We start from the raw sequence: 11,792 nt of genomic DNA, 5'->3' as shown, positions 1-11,792 counted from the left end.
CCTCAAAAAACTAAAAATGGAACTCCCATTTGACCCAGTAATCCCACTCCTAGGACTATATCCCAAGAAACCAGAAACACTATATGCACCCCTATGTTCATAGCAGCACAATTTACAATAGCTACAATTTGGAAACAGCCTAAGTGCCCATCAGCAGATGAGTGGATTAAAAAACTGTGGTACATCTACACAATGGAATACTACGCTGCTGTAAAAAAGAAAGAACTTTTACCATTTGCAACAGCATGGATGGAACTGGAGAGCATTATGCTAAGTGAAATAAGCCAGTCAGAGAAAGATAAATATCACATGATCTCACTCATATGTGGAATATAATGAACAACATAAACTGATGAACAAAAACAGATCCAGAGGCAGAGAAACATTGATCAGACAATCCAACCTCAGAGGGAAGGTAGGGGAGGGTGGGGGAAAGGGGGAGAGATCAACCAAAGGACTTGTATGCACACACATAAGCCTAACCAATGGACACAGACAACTGGTGGGTTAGGGCATGAGTGGAGGGGGAAAGAGGGTAATGGGGGAATAAGGACACATATGTAACACTTTAATCAATAAATTTAAAAAATAGACTCAAAATGGATAAAAGACTTAAATGTAAGATGGGAAATCATAAAAATCTTTGAAGAATCCATAGGCAGCAAAATATCAGACATATGTTGTAGCAATATCTTTACCGATACAGCTCCTAGGACAATGGAAACTAAGGAGAAAATAAACAAATGGGACTACATCAAAATAAAAAGCTTCTGCACAGCAAAAGAAACCATCAACAAAACAACAAGAGAGTCCACTGCATGGGAGAACATATTTGCCAACATTACATTCGATAAGGGTTTAATCTCCAAAATTTATAGGGAACTCATACAACTTAACAAAGAGATAAACAATCCAATCAAAAAAATGGCAAAGGACCTAAACAGACAATTTTGAAAGTATACATACAGAAGGCCAAGAGACATATGAAAACATGCTCAAAGTCATTTATCATCCAAGCGATGCAAATCAAAATGACAATGAGGTACCATCTCACACCTGTCAGAATGGCTATCAACAACAAATCAACAAACAACAAGTGCTGGCAAGGATGTGAAGAAAAGGGAACTCTCGTACACTGCTGGTGGGAATGTAGACTGGTACAGCCACTATGGAAAACAGGATGGAGTTTCCTCAAAAAATTAAAGTAGGAACTTACATTTGACCCAGTAATCCCACTTCTAGGTATATATCCCAAGAAACTAGAAACACCAATCAGAAAGGATATATGCACCCCTATGTTCATACCAGCACAATTTACAATAGCTACAATTTGGAAACAGCCTAAGTGCTCATCAGCAGATGAGTGGATTAAAAAACAGTGGTACATCTATACAATGGAATACTATGCTGCTGTAAAAAAGGAACTCTTACCATTTGCAACAGCATGGATGGACCTGGAGAGCATTATGCTAAGTTAAATAACCCAGTCAGAGAAAGATAAGTATCACATGATCTCACTCATTTGTGGAACATAACAAACGACGTTAAGTAATTAACAAAAATAGATCCAGAGACATAGAAACATCAAACAGACCGTCAAACCTCAGAGGGAAATCAGAAGAGACTGGGGGTGTTAAAAGGTCAACTAAAGGACTTATATGCATGTATATAAGCATAACCAATGGACAAAGACAATAGGGGGGTGAAGGCCTATGCTGGGGGGCTGGTGCAGGCCGGGAGAGGTCAATGGTGGAAAAAGAAGACATATGTAATACTTTCAACAATAAAGAATTAATTTTAAAAAATAGTATTAATTGCCTTGGCTGGTGTGCTCAGTGGTTAGAGCATCAGCCTGTGCACCAAAGGTACCTGAGATGCAGGTTTGATCCCTGGACATGCGTGGGAGACAACTACTCAATGTTTCTCTATCACATCAATGTCTTTCTCTCTCCCTCCCTGTCTCTCTCTCTCTGCCCGCTTCCTCCTTTCCACTCTCTAAAAATCAATGGAAAAAACATCCTCAGGTGAGGATTAACACAACAACAAAATAGTAGTAATTGTTTAATATCACAGTTCCCTGAGGAAGTGTTACCAGTTGGAGCTAATAAGAGGCTGATCAATAACTTAAAAGGGAAAACTGTTGAATAAGATTGAGGTTTTGAAACATTATAACATATTTCTGGGAATGACTATACATATATCCAAGAAAGACCTGACAAGGCCATAATTTTTCTCCTCAGGTTGATCTAGAGGCCTTGAACAGGCAGGAAGTAAAGGCGAAGGCAGAATTGTAAAGTACCTGTATGAGCACTGAAGGCACATTCAACATACACCCCCTACAACCCCTCAGCAAAGGAAGGGAGACTTAATTAGTTCAAGGAAATCTCTTAGTTCAGTCATTAACCGACCACTAAGCTAATCAAGCAGACTTCAATGACCACACATGACAGAAAATACAGGCTTTTCAGAATTAGGCCAGGAAAATCACTAAACAAATAAATAGCAACAACAACAACAACAATAAAAGCAAACAACAACAAACCTGAAGAGGAGGAATCTCACTTCCAGGATCGCCATATTATATTTATTTGTAATACTAGAGGTCTGGTACACAAGATTCGTGCACTCACGGGGGATGGGGGTCCCTCAGTCCAGCCTGCACCCTCTCGCAGTCCAGGAGCCTTTGGGGGATGTCCAACTGACTGCTTAGGCCCGCTCCCCACTGGGCCTAAGCCGGCAGTCAGACATCCTAGTGCTGCTGTGGAGGTGGGAGAGGCTCCTGCCACCACCAGTGTGCTTGACAGCCATGACCCTGGCTTCTGGCTGAGCAGCACACTGACCACCAGGGGGCAGCTCCTGCATTGAGTATCTGCCCCCTGGTGGTCAGTATGTGTCATAGTGACCAGTCGTTCTGCCGTTCGGTTGATTTGCATATTAGCCTTTTATTATATAGGATAATGTGTTATTTAATACTATATGGCTTAAAATTATATTATTTTAGTGTCCAATGTCAATAAAACTTTATGAGACAAGAAAAGAAACAAAAAGAAATAATGGCCTATACACAGGGTTAAATATCAGTTAATAGAAACTATTATTCTGAGTTGTTCTCCTTTTGGTTTGAAACTGTCCCTAAAGGATTACAGGTGTTGGACTTACCAAACCAAGATTTTTAAATCAGCTATTATAAATATGGTCAAAGAAATAAAAGAAACCATACCTAAAGAATTAAAGGAAAGTATGAGAACTATGTCTCACCAAATAGAGACTATCAATAAAAAGAAAAATATTTTGTATAAATATAAAAGGATGAACTAGAAATCCTCGAGTTGAAAATAAAGGATAGAGGGGCTCAATAGAAGATCTGAACTGGCAGAAGGACCAATGAATTTAAAGTCAGGTCACTTGATATTATCCAGTCTAGACAACAGATAGAGAAAAGAATGAAGAAAAATGAATAAAGCCTCAGAGATCTGTGGTAAATCACCGTTACTAACATATATATAATATGAATCCTACAAGGAGAAAAGGAAAGAAAGAACATTTGAAGAAATAACAACCAAAATGTCTAAATTCCAGGAAAAACTGCATCAAATCTGAATATTCAAGAAGCTCAGAAAACTCTTAAGTAGCATAAACTCAAAGAGATCCACATCGAGACACATAATAGTCAAACTGTCAAAGACAAAGAGAGAATATTGAAAGCAGCAAGAGAAGTGACTCATCCCTTCTACCATTGAAGCATGATTTCCCAGAAGTCTGTTCCTGGTCACAATCCAGATAGAATGGTGATGTAACAATCATTTGCTTGTCATCAGTGCTACCCTAAAGGTGAAGTTGGGATGGATAATGGAGAAATCTTTCAAGCTTTCTAGTTCTTTCTCCACTCCTTAAAGTCTCTTACTGGGGACTGCATCTTGGTCCTCTCTGCCCTGTGAGTCAAGACTGAGAGGGGACAGAGGGATCCTTGCAAACATTGCTAGGGGAGTCTGTGACAACGACATCACTAAGGATCTGACACAACAATGACTGCCTGCCCTCTGAGAGGTACAGGACTTGCCCAGAAGGCAAACAGCTAAGCAGTAAGTAACTGTTGGCTTTAGATGAATATTGGTTCTAAGAATAGAATAACATAACATTTTCCTTAAAATAAGTTCCTATTCTTGAAGTGTAATATTGGAGATTAATGTTTCTTTGATTCTTGATTTTAGATCTATATAGATACAAATTTACCATTTTATATTGTACTTTGTATATAAATACACAACTACAGATTTTATATTGTACTTATTTTTATCTCTTTCTCAAAGATAATTTCAGCGGTAATGAGGAAAACTTAGAGATGAATTTTTTTCTGACATTAAACCCAGGAGACTGCCATTTGTTCAGCTGACATTTACTGAACACCTACTATGTGCCAGATATTGTGCTAGATGCTGGGCATAGAGTGTCCCTATGGGGCAGGAGGAGTATATGCTCAGTCTGAACTTGGGGGAGAGTGGGAGAGGCTATCTAAAAAATGTTGCTCCTTATCTGAGTCTTAGCTAGGTGATGTGAAGTGGGTTTAGGCAAATCTATCCACTGAGAACAGCATGAAATGGAAGTGAGAAAAACTTTCATGCTTGAGGAATTCCAGGGGTGGTGGCTGAAATATAAGGCTAACCTGGTTTGTAGGGGCAGATCATTGTTCTGGCATGCCTCCTTAAGATTTAAACTGACACAAAATAGCAATTATAATATTTCTTATTTTCTATTGGTTGAGCACTTACTATGTGCCAGGCATTGTGCTAGGCACTCAACCTATCCAATTTTTTCACAAGAGCCCTAGAGGTAGGTACTGCTTTATATGGATAAAGTATATTCTGATGGGAAAGGAGTCCACAGACAGACAGAAAGAGCAGTCAGGGAGGTAGGAGGAGAACAGGATAGCCTGGAGTTATACAAGTCAAAGGGGAAGGAATTTCAAAAAGGATTCATGTCAAATATTGTGAAATGCTGCCAAGAGGTCAGTGAGGATGAAAACTAAACAACTAGCAGGTCACTGCTGATCTTAACAAGTACAATTTCAGTGGAATAAGGAGGCAAAAGACAGATTGCTATAGAATGTGGGAGCAAATGCAATTCAAAACAGTGACAGTGATCATCAATTGCTCTTTGATAAGACTGTTCAAGGAGGAAAGGGCAAATAGGTAAAGAAAGTTAGAGGCCAGAATGGCGAGAGAGAGAGAGAGAGAGAGAGAGAGAGAGAGAGAGAGAGAGAGGTCTGGCCTGGCCAAGGAGCCTAGAAGAGGGCATTAAAAATGGATGTGGATGCCACGCGGGTGAACTAGAAGCTGGGGGACTGGAAACAGCCGTGAGCCCCTGTTTTCTCTACAGGTAGAAATCCAGATCCTCTAAGAACAAGGGAGAGTACCTGAGAATTAGACTTATAATACATTTATTTCTATAATACATTTATTCAACAAGTGCCATAAGTAGATTTCTCCCGATGTTGCCCATGTAGGGTGTTAGTTTCAGGGGGAAAGTCATTTAGAGTGATCCCTTAGTGCTGACTTACAACTCATAGTTTTTTTTTTTCTATTCTCAAGTGACAGCTGTCCCCCAATGACTTCCCCACTGAGTTCTGTGGTCTCATCTCCTCATCATCAATGCAGCCATTCTGTTCTTTGTAGAGAGCGGCCCTAGATGGAAAGCCCAGTTAGAGCAGTGGCTGGTGCTAGACCTGCAGAAGGTGTGAGGCCATAAAGAGAGCCTGAACACAACAGCTTGGGATACAGTGGGCAGTGTGAAATGTAGAATAGGGCAATAGTTGGTGTCTATGACAAAAAGAAAAAAGGAATTTATGAAACTTGACGTTACAGTGAGTTCTCTAGGTTGTGCAAACATTGCTCATGGAGTACGAAAGCTTTAGTGTAATCTGAAGGCAGTTACTTTCAGTGCCGGGACATGTCCAGGAAACACTTCAGAAGAAAATCAGAAACATGCACAAATGTTTCCTTTGCCCACTGGAGACAGACAGGTCTCACACATGCACAGGGACTTTTGTAAATATTTTGTTTTTTGAAAATAAATAGTCATTTCTTTGTAATAACTTCCAATGTTTTAAAATTGGCTTTTTAATGTGGTTCTCTGTGTATTTTCCTTCAGCAGTAGGGTTGTATGAAAGAGTGTTTCATTCAAAAGTAGTGACCAAGTTGCTAAATATTGTTGTTATCAATAGGTCCAGCGCTTGATACAAGTGCAAGTGCATGTCTGTGTGTGCAGACCCAGGCAGCATTGAGGGGGTGGTGATGAACTTTGGAGGGCCCAGGGAGCTTTCAGAGGGAAAGGGAAAGCAGGAACTCAAGCCCATAATGAGAGGAAAAGGTCATCCCTACAGAGGACATAGCACGTGCCCTGGTGTGAAGTCAGGAAACTGCGGGTTACAGCCAGAGAGCTGAATGCGGCTCATTATTACTGAACCTTAGATCTGCAGCTGGGTAGGAAAAGAGAGACCATCAGGAATCAGGTTGCAGAGGGTCTACTAAGGCATTTGGATTTGATATTTGGGCTATGGGGTTTCAGAAGGTTTGTGAGCAGCTGTAGTGTGATGGGACAATGTTTACAAGCACCTCTGGGCTACAGCGTTGGGGAGGATGGGAGGGTAAAATCAGTACCAGAGAGACCAGTCAGACTGCTGCCAGAATCCTGGCCTGAACTGAACTGACCGTGGTCAAGGGGATGGAGCAGGGGGTGTGGTTTCAAGAATTGTTAGGGATTTAATTGGCAGGGCTGGATGATTAATTAAAAGTCTGATAAGGGAGAGGAAGGTGTCAAGGATGAGCTCCAGGTTCTGGCGTGTGTGATTGGGTGGATGGGAGTGCCACCAGCTGCCCCTAGTGTAGTCATCATCCTCTCTCTCTCTCTCTCTCTCTCTCTCCCTCTCTCTCTCTCTCTCTCACCACACCACACCACACCACACCACACATACACACACACACACACACACACACACACACACACACACACACACACACACACCAGCTATGTGTTCTTCCTTCTCTTCTACTCCCTGCTCCTAAGTCAGGAAATAGAAAGAGGAGAAATCCCAGTAATCTCCTGAAGGGATGACTGTTGCTCCACAGTGTGGTGCTTGGTGAGGCCTGCAGAGTGGGGCCAGACCCTTGCTTCCAGAAAGCTGAAAATGGAAATCAATGTGCTACCATGTGTATGCACCCTTTGTCTCCCCTGCACTCTAACCACTTTCCTATGTTCAGTCCTTTTTCTCATCCCTGACCCACCTTTGTAGATATCAGAATTTTGGGGGTAGTCCTGATAACTGATCTGTCAGATATATGGCAATGTTTGGAGATCTTTCAATCTCTCCTCCCTTCCCTTCCCTTCCCTTCCCTTCCCTTCCCTTCCCTTCCCTTCCCTTCCCTTCCCTTCCCTTCCTTATCCTTCCCTTCCCTTCCCTTCCCTTCCCTTCCCTTCCCTTCCCTTCCCTTCCCTTCCCTTTCCTTTTCCTTTTCCTTTCCTAGTTGAGAACCACTATCCTTGTTGACTGAGATTCTGTGATTTTTAGCAGCCTGGAGCTTGAATATATTGACAACTTCTTCAGCCCAAATTCATGACAACTAAGCATGTTTTTATACCAAAGGGGACCCAGAAAGATGGTTGAATTTTCCCAAAGCAAATGGTACAGACCCAACGGCTTGTCCTCTGGAATGTGATACTCATGAACATGTTCTTTCTGGTGCCCCGCAGGGTTTGACCAGCTGACCTGGACTTGGCCAACGGCCTGTGATCCATCATGGCCAACCCACCATTCTGGCTGAGTAGGAAGATGTTTCTCTTCAAGGTGTGTAGATGGATGGGGCTTGCTTGTTTCCGGTCACTGGTGGTGTCCTTGCCCAACGTTCGTCAGAAGAAACTAATTCATAAGCTGCAGAAGGAAAAGGCTTTTCGGGAAGAGATAAAAACTTTCCGTGAGAAAATAGAAGACTTCAGGGAAGAGATGTGGAATTTCCAAGGCAAGATCCGTGCTTTCCAGGGCCAGATCTTGGGCTTTTGGGAAGAAGAGAGACCTTTCTGGGAAGAGGAGAAAACCTTCTGGGAAGAGGAAAAAGCCTTCTGGGAAATGGAAAAATCCTTCCGGGAAGAAGAGAAAACCTTTTGGAAAAAGTACCGTATCTTCTGGAAGGAGGATAAGGCCTTCTGGAAAGAGGACAATGCTTTATGGGAAAGAGATCAGAATCTTCTTCAGGAGGACAGGGCTTTGTGGGAGGAGGAAAAGGCTCTGTGGGTAGAGGAGCGAGCTCTTCTTGAAGAGGAGAAGGCCCTGTGGGAGGATAAAAAGTCCCTCTGGGAGGAAGAGAATGCCCTCTGGGAGGAGGAGAAAGCATTCTGGGGAGATGGTAGGGGCCATGTTGCTGAGGAGCAGATAGTGGGAAATGGGCACCACAATGTCAATGCAGGGCCACGCTTGCCAGCCTTCTCCCGGAACAGAGCATGAGCACAGGAGATGAAGACCCTTGGGATCCAAGCTTTGCTAGATTGAGATTCAAGTCTGGGTAACCCCATGTGCTGGAGAAAATATGCACTTATTTGTCTCCCTGCTTCAAAAGATCTAATAAAGTCCAACTTCTTAGAGAGATTTGGAAAACCAACTTCTTCAAGGAAGGCAAGCACCTTTTCCCCAGGTTTTGTAATTCTTAAAGGTCACATTCACATCCTCCAGGCGGTATTGCTGTCCCAGGAAATTTACCATGAGCCTGGCATGTGTGGGTGTTTGTGATAGAGACTACAGCTTTCCTTAAAAGTCAGAATGGGAGGCAAGGGGAAAGAGAGGCTCCAACAATGTCAGCTAGAGGCACGTAGGGACAGAGACATCTCTGCGTCTGTCACTCTGTGGGACATTCATTTCTCTTCCACTCTGGGCAATCTTGGAGGCCAGAAGTGGGCTGACAGCTTTCTAGAAGAGGCCACCATACTGTTAATTCACTGATGCCTCATCCTCACTTGGAAGGCCATTTGGGACACAGGCAAAACCCCCTAATAGTCCACCTGCCCATCGTTCCAGGCTTCCCCCTAACTTTCTCAACTGCCCTTTCTCTGTAGCATGAGAAAGGGGAATGGCATAGTGTTGAGGCTCTAGAGCACTGCCCACATAGGCACTTCCCTTCTCTGATGATTGAGCCAAGTGGACCATGTAGGATGATCTGAGAGGTGGAAGGGAGTCCTCCCTGTCCCATATACTGCCATTCACACAGGTCTCACTGTACCCGAATTTCTGCATTATCAGTTCCTTCCTTGCATTTTCCTCCTTCCATTCATTTAAAACTTAAATGTCCCAGGAAGGTAATACATTAAATGAATGTACATTAATGTGGTCAGTAATTTACATGTCCAACTTTTATTTATTAGATGGTCTATATGGGCATTGGTGAAAATACTAGTATATGGCACATATGGGCATATATGAAAATGACCAGAAGGTGGGCATTCAGAGATGCCAAGGCAAATATCTTTTGCTTTCCCTCTTCTTAGGCCTGGCCCTCATTGTTGTTAACACATCAACTTACCTCACCTCTGTGCATCCCTTACTACTCAACAAGTCATTTCACATTTGCCAACTCACATAACCTTCACCACAACTCTGTGGGTTGACAGGGAAGGTACATAAACCCATTGTAAGATGAGAAAACAGAGACTTAGTAAAGCAAAGTGATTGCATATGGCTAGGCAAGTAGCAAATGGAAGGGCCAGGACTAGAACTTGCAAGTCTGCCTCTTGGTCCCATTTCTTTTCTAATATCGCCCTGGGTACGGAACTCGGCTTTAGAGTAGCTCAGCCAATAATGGCATCAGGGCTGGATGAACCTTTAAGCATTTGGGGATTTCACTGTGGTTTGGGGAAAGCTGGGGAAAGGAGAAAGAACGGGGTCCCCCTAGGTGTGCTGAGCAAACATTCCTAATCACAGGAGAGTGGGGCCACTCCAGAGCAGGCTGGCCTCCGTGCCTGTGCACTCTGGGGAAGTGTGGATTCTTTGCAAGGCCTCTGAGCCTCAGGAACCAGGGCCAGAGGAGTCTGAGCAGCTTGTTTGTCACATACTCAGCTTTGCCTCCTCAGCTTCCAATCGGCTCTGATCAAAGACGTTAGCAAGTTGTGGGAACAAGAAGCTGGTGCAGAGAATCCAATTTCAGGGGGAGATGGTGGGACTCTCACTCACGAAGACTCATCCAATGAATGGTGCACAGGGTGGCAGGAACCCCAGCGCAGCAGGAGCTGCAGATTCAGCATCCTCAGCAATTCCACCCCAAACAAAAGCAAATAGACGATTTGTTGATATTAAGACCAAAGAAGTAAACCAGGTGGATGTAGGAAGTGGGCGCATGCAGAGAACTGAAAGACTCTCCTTAGCATCCTATAGAAACAATTGGGAGAGACAGCTGTCATCTGGAGGAGGACTGGAGGAGCTGCCAAGATGGGACAGGCAGGTCCTCTGCATCCCATCCTTTATCCAGCAAACAGCTGTGAACTTTCGTTGTCCCAGGCTCTGTCCCCTTAGGGCTGGGTGGGGAGATGGGCAGGCAAACAGGCATGTGCCCCCCAAGGCAGGGTGGGCTGTGAGAGACAGGTCCATGGAGTGCTCCTTTGGGTGCCATTTAACCAGCTCGATGCCCTTGTGCCTTTCCAGCACTGTGCTGTGTCTGGGAATGGATGGGATCTGGAAAGGCTTTCTGGAGGAGGTGACGGCTGGGGGAAGCCTAACAGTCCAATGGGAATTCACTAAGGGCAGTCAGCTGGGAGGCAGGAGTGCATTCCAAACAGAAGGAACAGCATGGGCACATGAAAGAGGGCAGCGATTTGAGGATCTACACACACATCAGTGAACATGAAGGAAATGTAGAACCATGAATTGGACAAGAAGGCAGGGAACTGATGGCATAAGGCCTTGTAAACAACAGGGAGCTACTGAAGAATTTTAAGGAAGGGATGACATATTAAGATTTAAATTTTAGCCGAAACCGGTTTGGCTCAGTGGATAGAGCGTCGGCCTTCGGACTAAGGGGTCTCAGGTTTGATTCCGGTCAAGGGCATGTACCTTGATTGCGGGCACATCCCCAGTAGGGGGTGTGCAGGAGGCAGCTGATCGATGTTTCTCTCTCATCGATGTTTCTAACTCTCTGTCCCTCTCCCTTCCTCTCTGTAAAATATCAATAAAATCTTTTTTAAAAAAGATTTAAATTTTAAAAACGACATATGGTTACTCAAAGTGTGGTCCATGGACCACCAACATTGGCCTCACCTGGCAGCTTGTGGGAAATGCAGGATCTCAGACCCTGATCTCCTTAATCACAGGCTCTGCATTTTAACAAAGTCCCTGGGTGATTTGTATGGGCTTTAGAGTTGGAGGCACTCTTCTGTAGAGGAGCAGGTGGAGGAGGCTGGAGTGGAGAAAGGCAAGATCATCCACAGGTGGTTGAAGCAATCCAGGCAAGAGGTGCTGGTGCCCTGCCCTGGTGGCAGTGGGGTGTGGGTGAAGAGCCACCAGCAACTTGGAGAGCTACTGGGAGGCAGATCAGCATCCACTGGCTGGGGAGTGGATTGGGTAGTGGTAGTGCAGGAGAGGCCTGTATTAGGGGTGATGCATAGGGTCCTGACTAGGACATTGCGGGTATGGCTGTGCCGTCACTAAGGGAGGCTGAGGAGGAGCAGGGTGAGTAGGGCTTTTCAGGGTGGGGAGAGATGAAGAGTGTAGTACAACATGTGCAAAATGGCAGGTTCCCTTTACCTGTTATGTAGAGCAT

At 44.1% G+C, this 11,792-nt stretch overlaps 1 protein-coding gene across 1 annotated transcript; it reads left to right on the top strand.

The window, feature by feature from the left end:
• Positions 1-3,822: 3,822 nt before the first annotated feature.
• CCDC70 (coiled-coil domain containing 70) lies at positions 3,823-8,648 on the top strand. Its single transcript, XM_008152071.3, has 2 exons — positions 3,823-4,082; positions 7,747-8,648. Exon 2 carries the CDS (start codon positions 7,793-7,795, stop codon positions 8,492-8,494), a length of 702 nt encoding a protein of 233 aa, XP_008150293.1. The 5' UTR covers positions 3,823-4,082; positions 7,747-7,792; the 3' UTR covers positions 8,495-8,648.
• Positions 8,649-11,792: the final 3,144 nt, after the last annotated feature.

The sequence above is a fragment of the Eptesicus fuscus genome, chromosome 8 (assembly GCF_027574615.1).
Source record: "Eptesicus fuscus isolate TK198812 chromosome 8, DD_ASM_mEF_20220401, whole genome shotgun sequence".
Taxonomy (NCBI): domain Eukaryota; kingdom Metazoa; phylum Chordata; class Mammalia; order Chiroptera; family Vespertilionidae; genus Eptesicus; species Eptesicus fuscus.
This window is presented reverse-complemented; position numbering and strand designations above follow the sequence as displayed.

Bases quoted from the DNA above. Each gene is read 5' to 3' on its own strand.
- CCDC70 (XM_008152071.3), top strand. From the start codon at position 7,793: ATGGCCAACCCACCATTCTGGCTGAGTAGGAAGATGTTTCTCTTCAAG.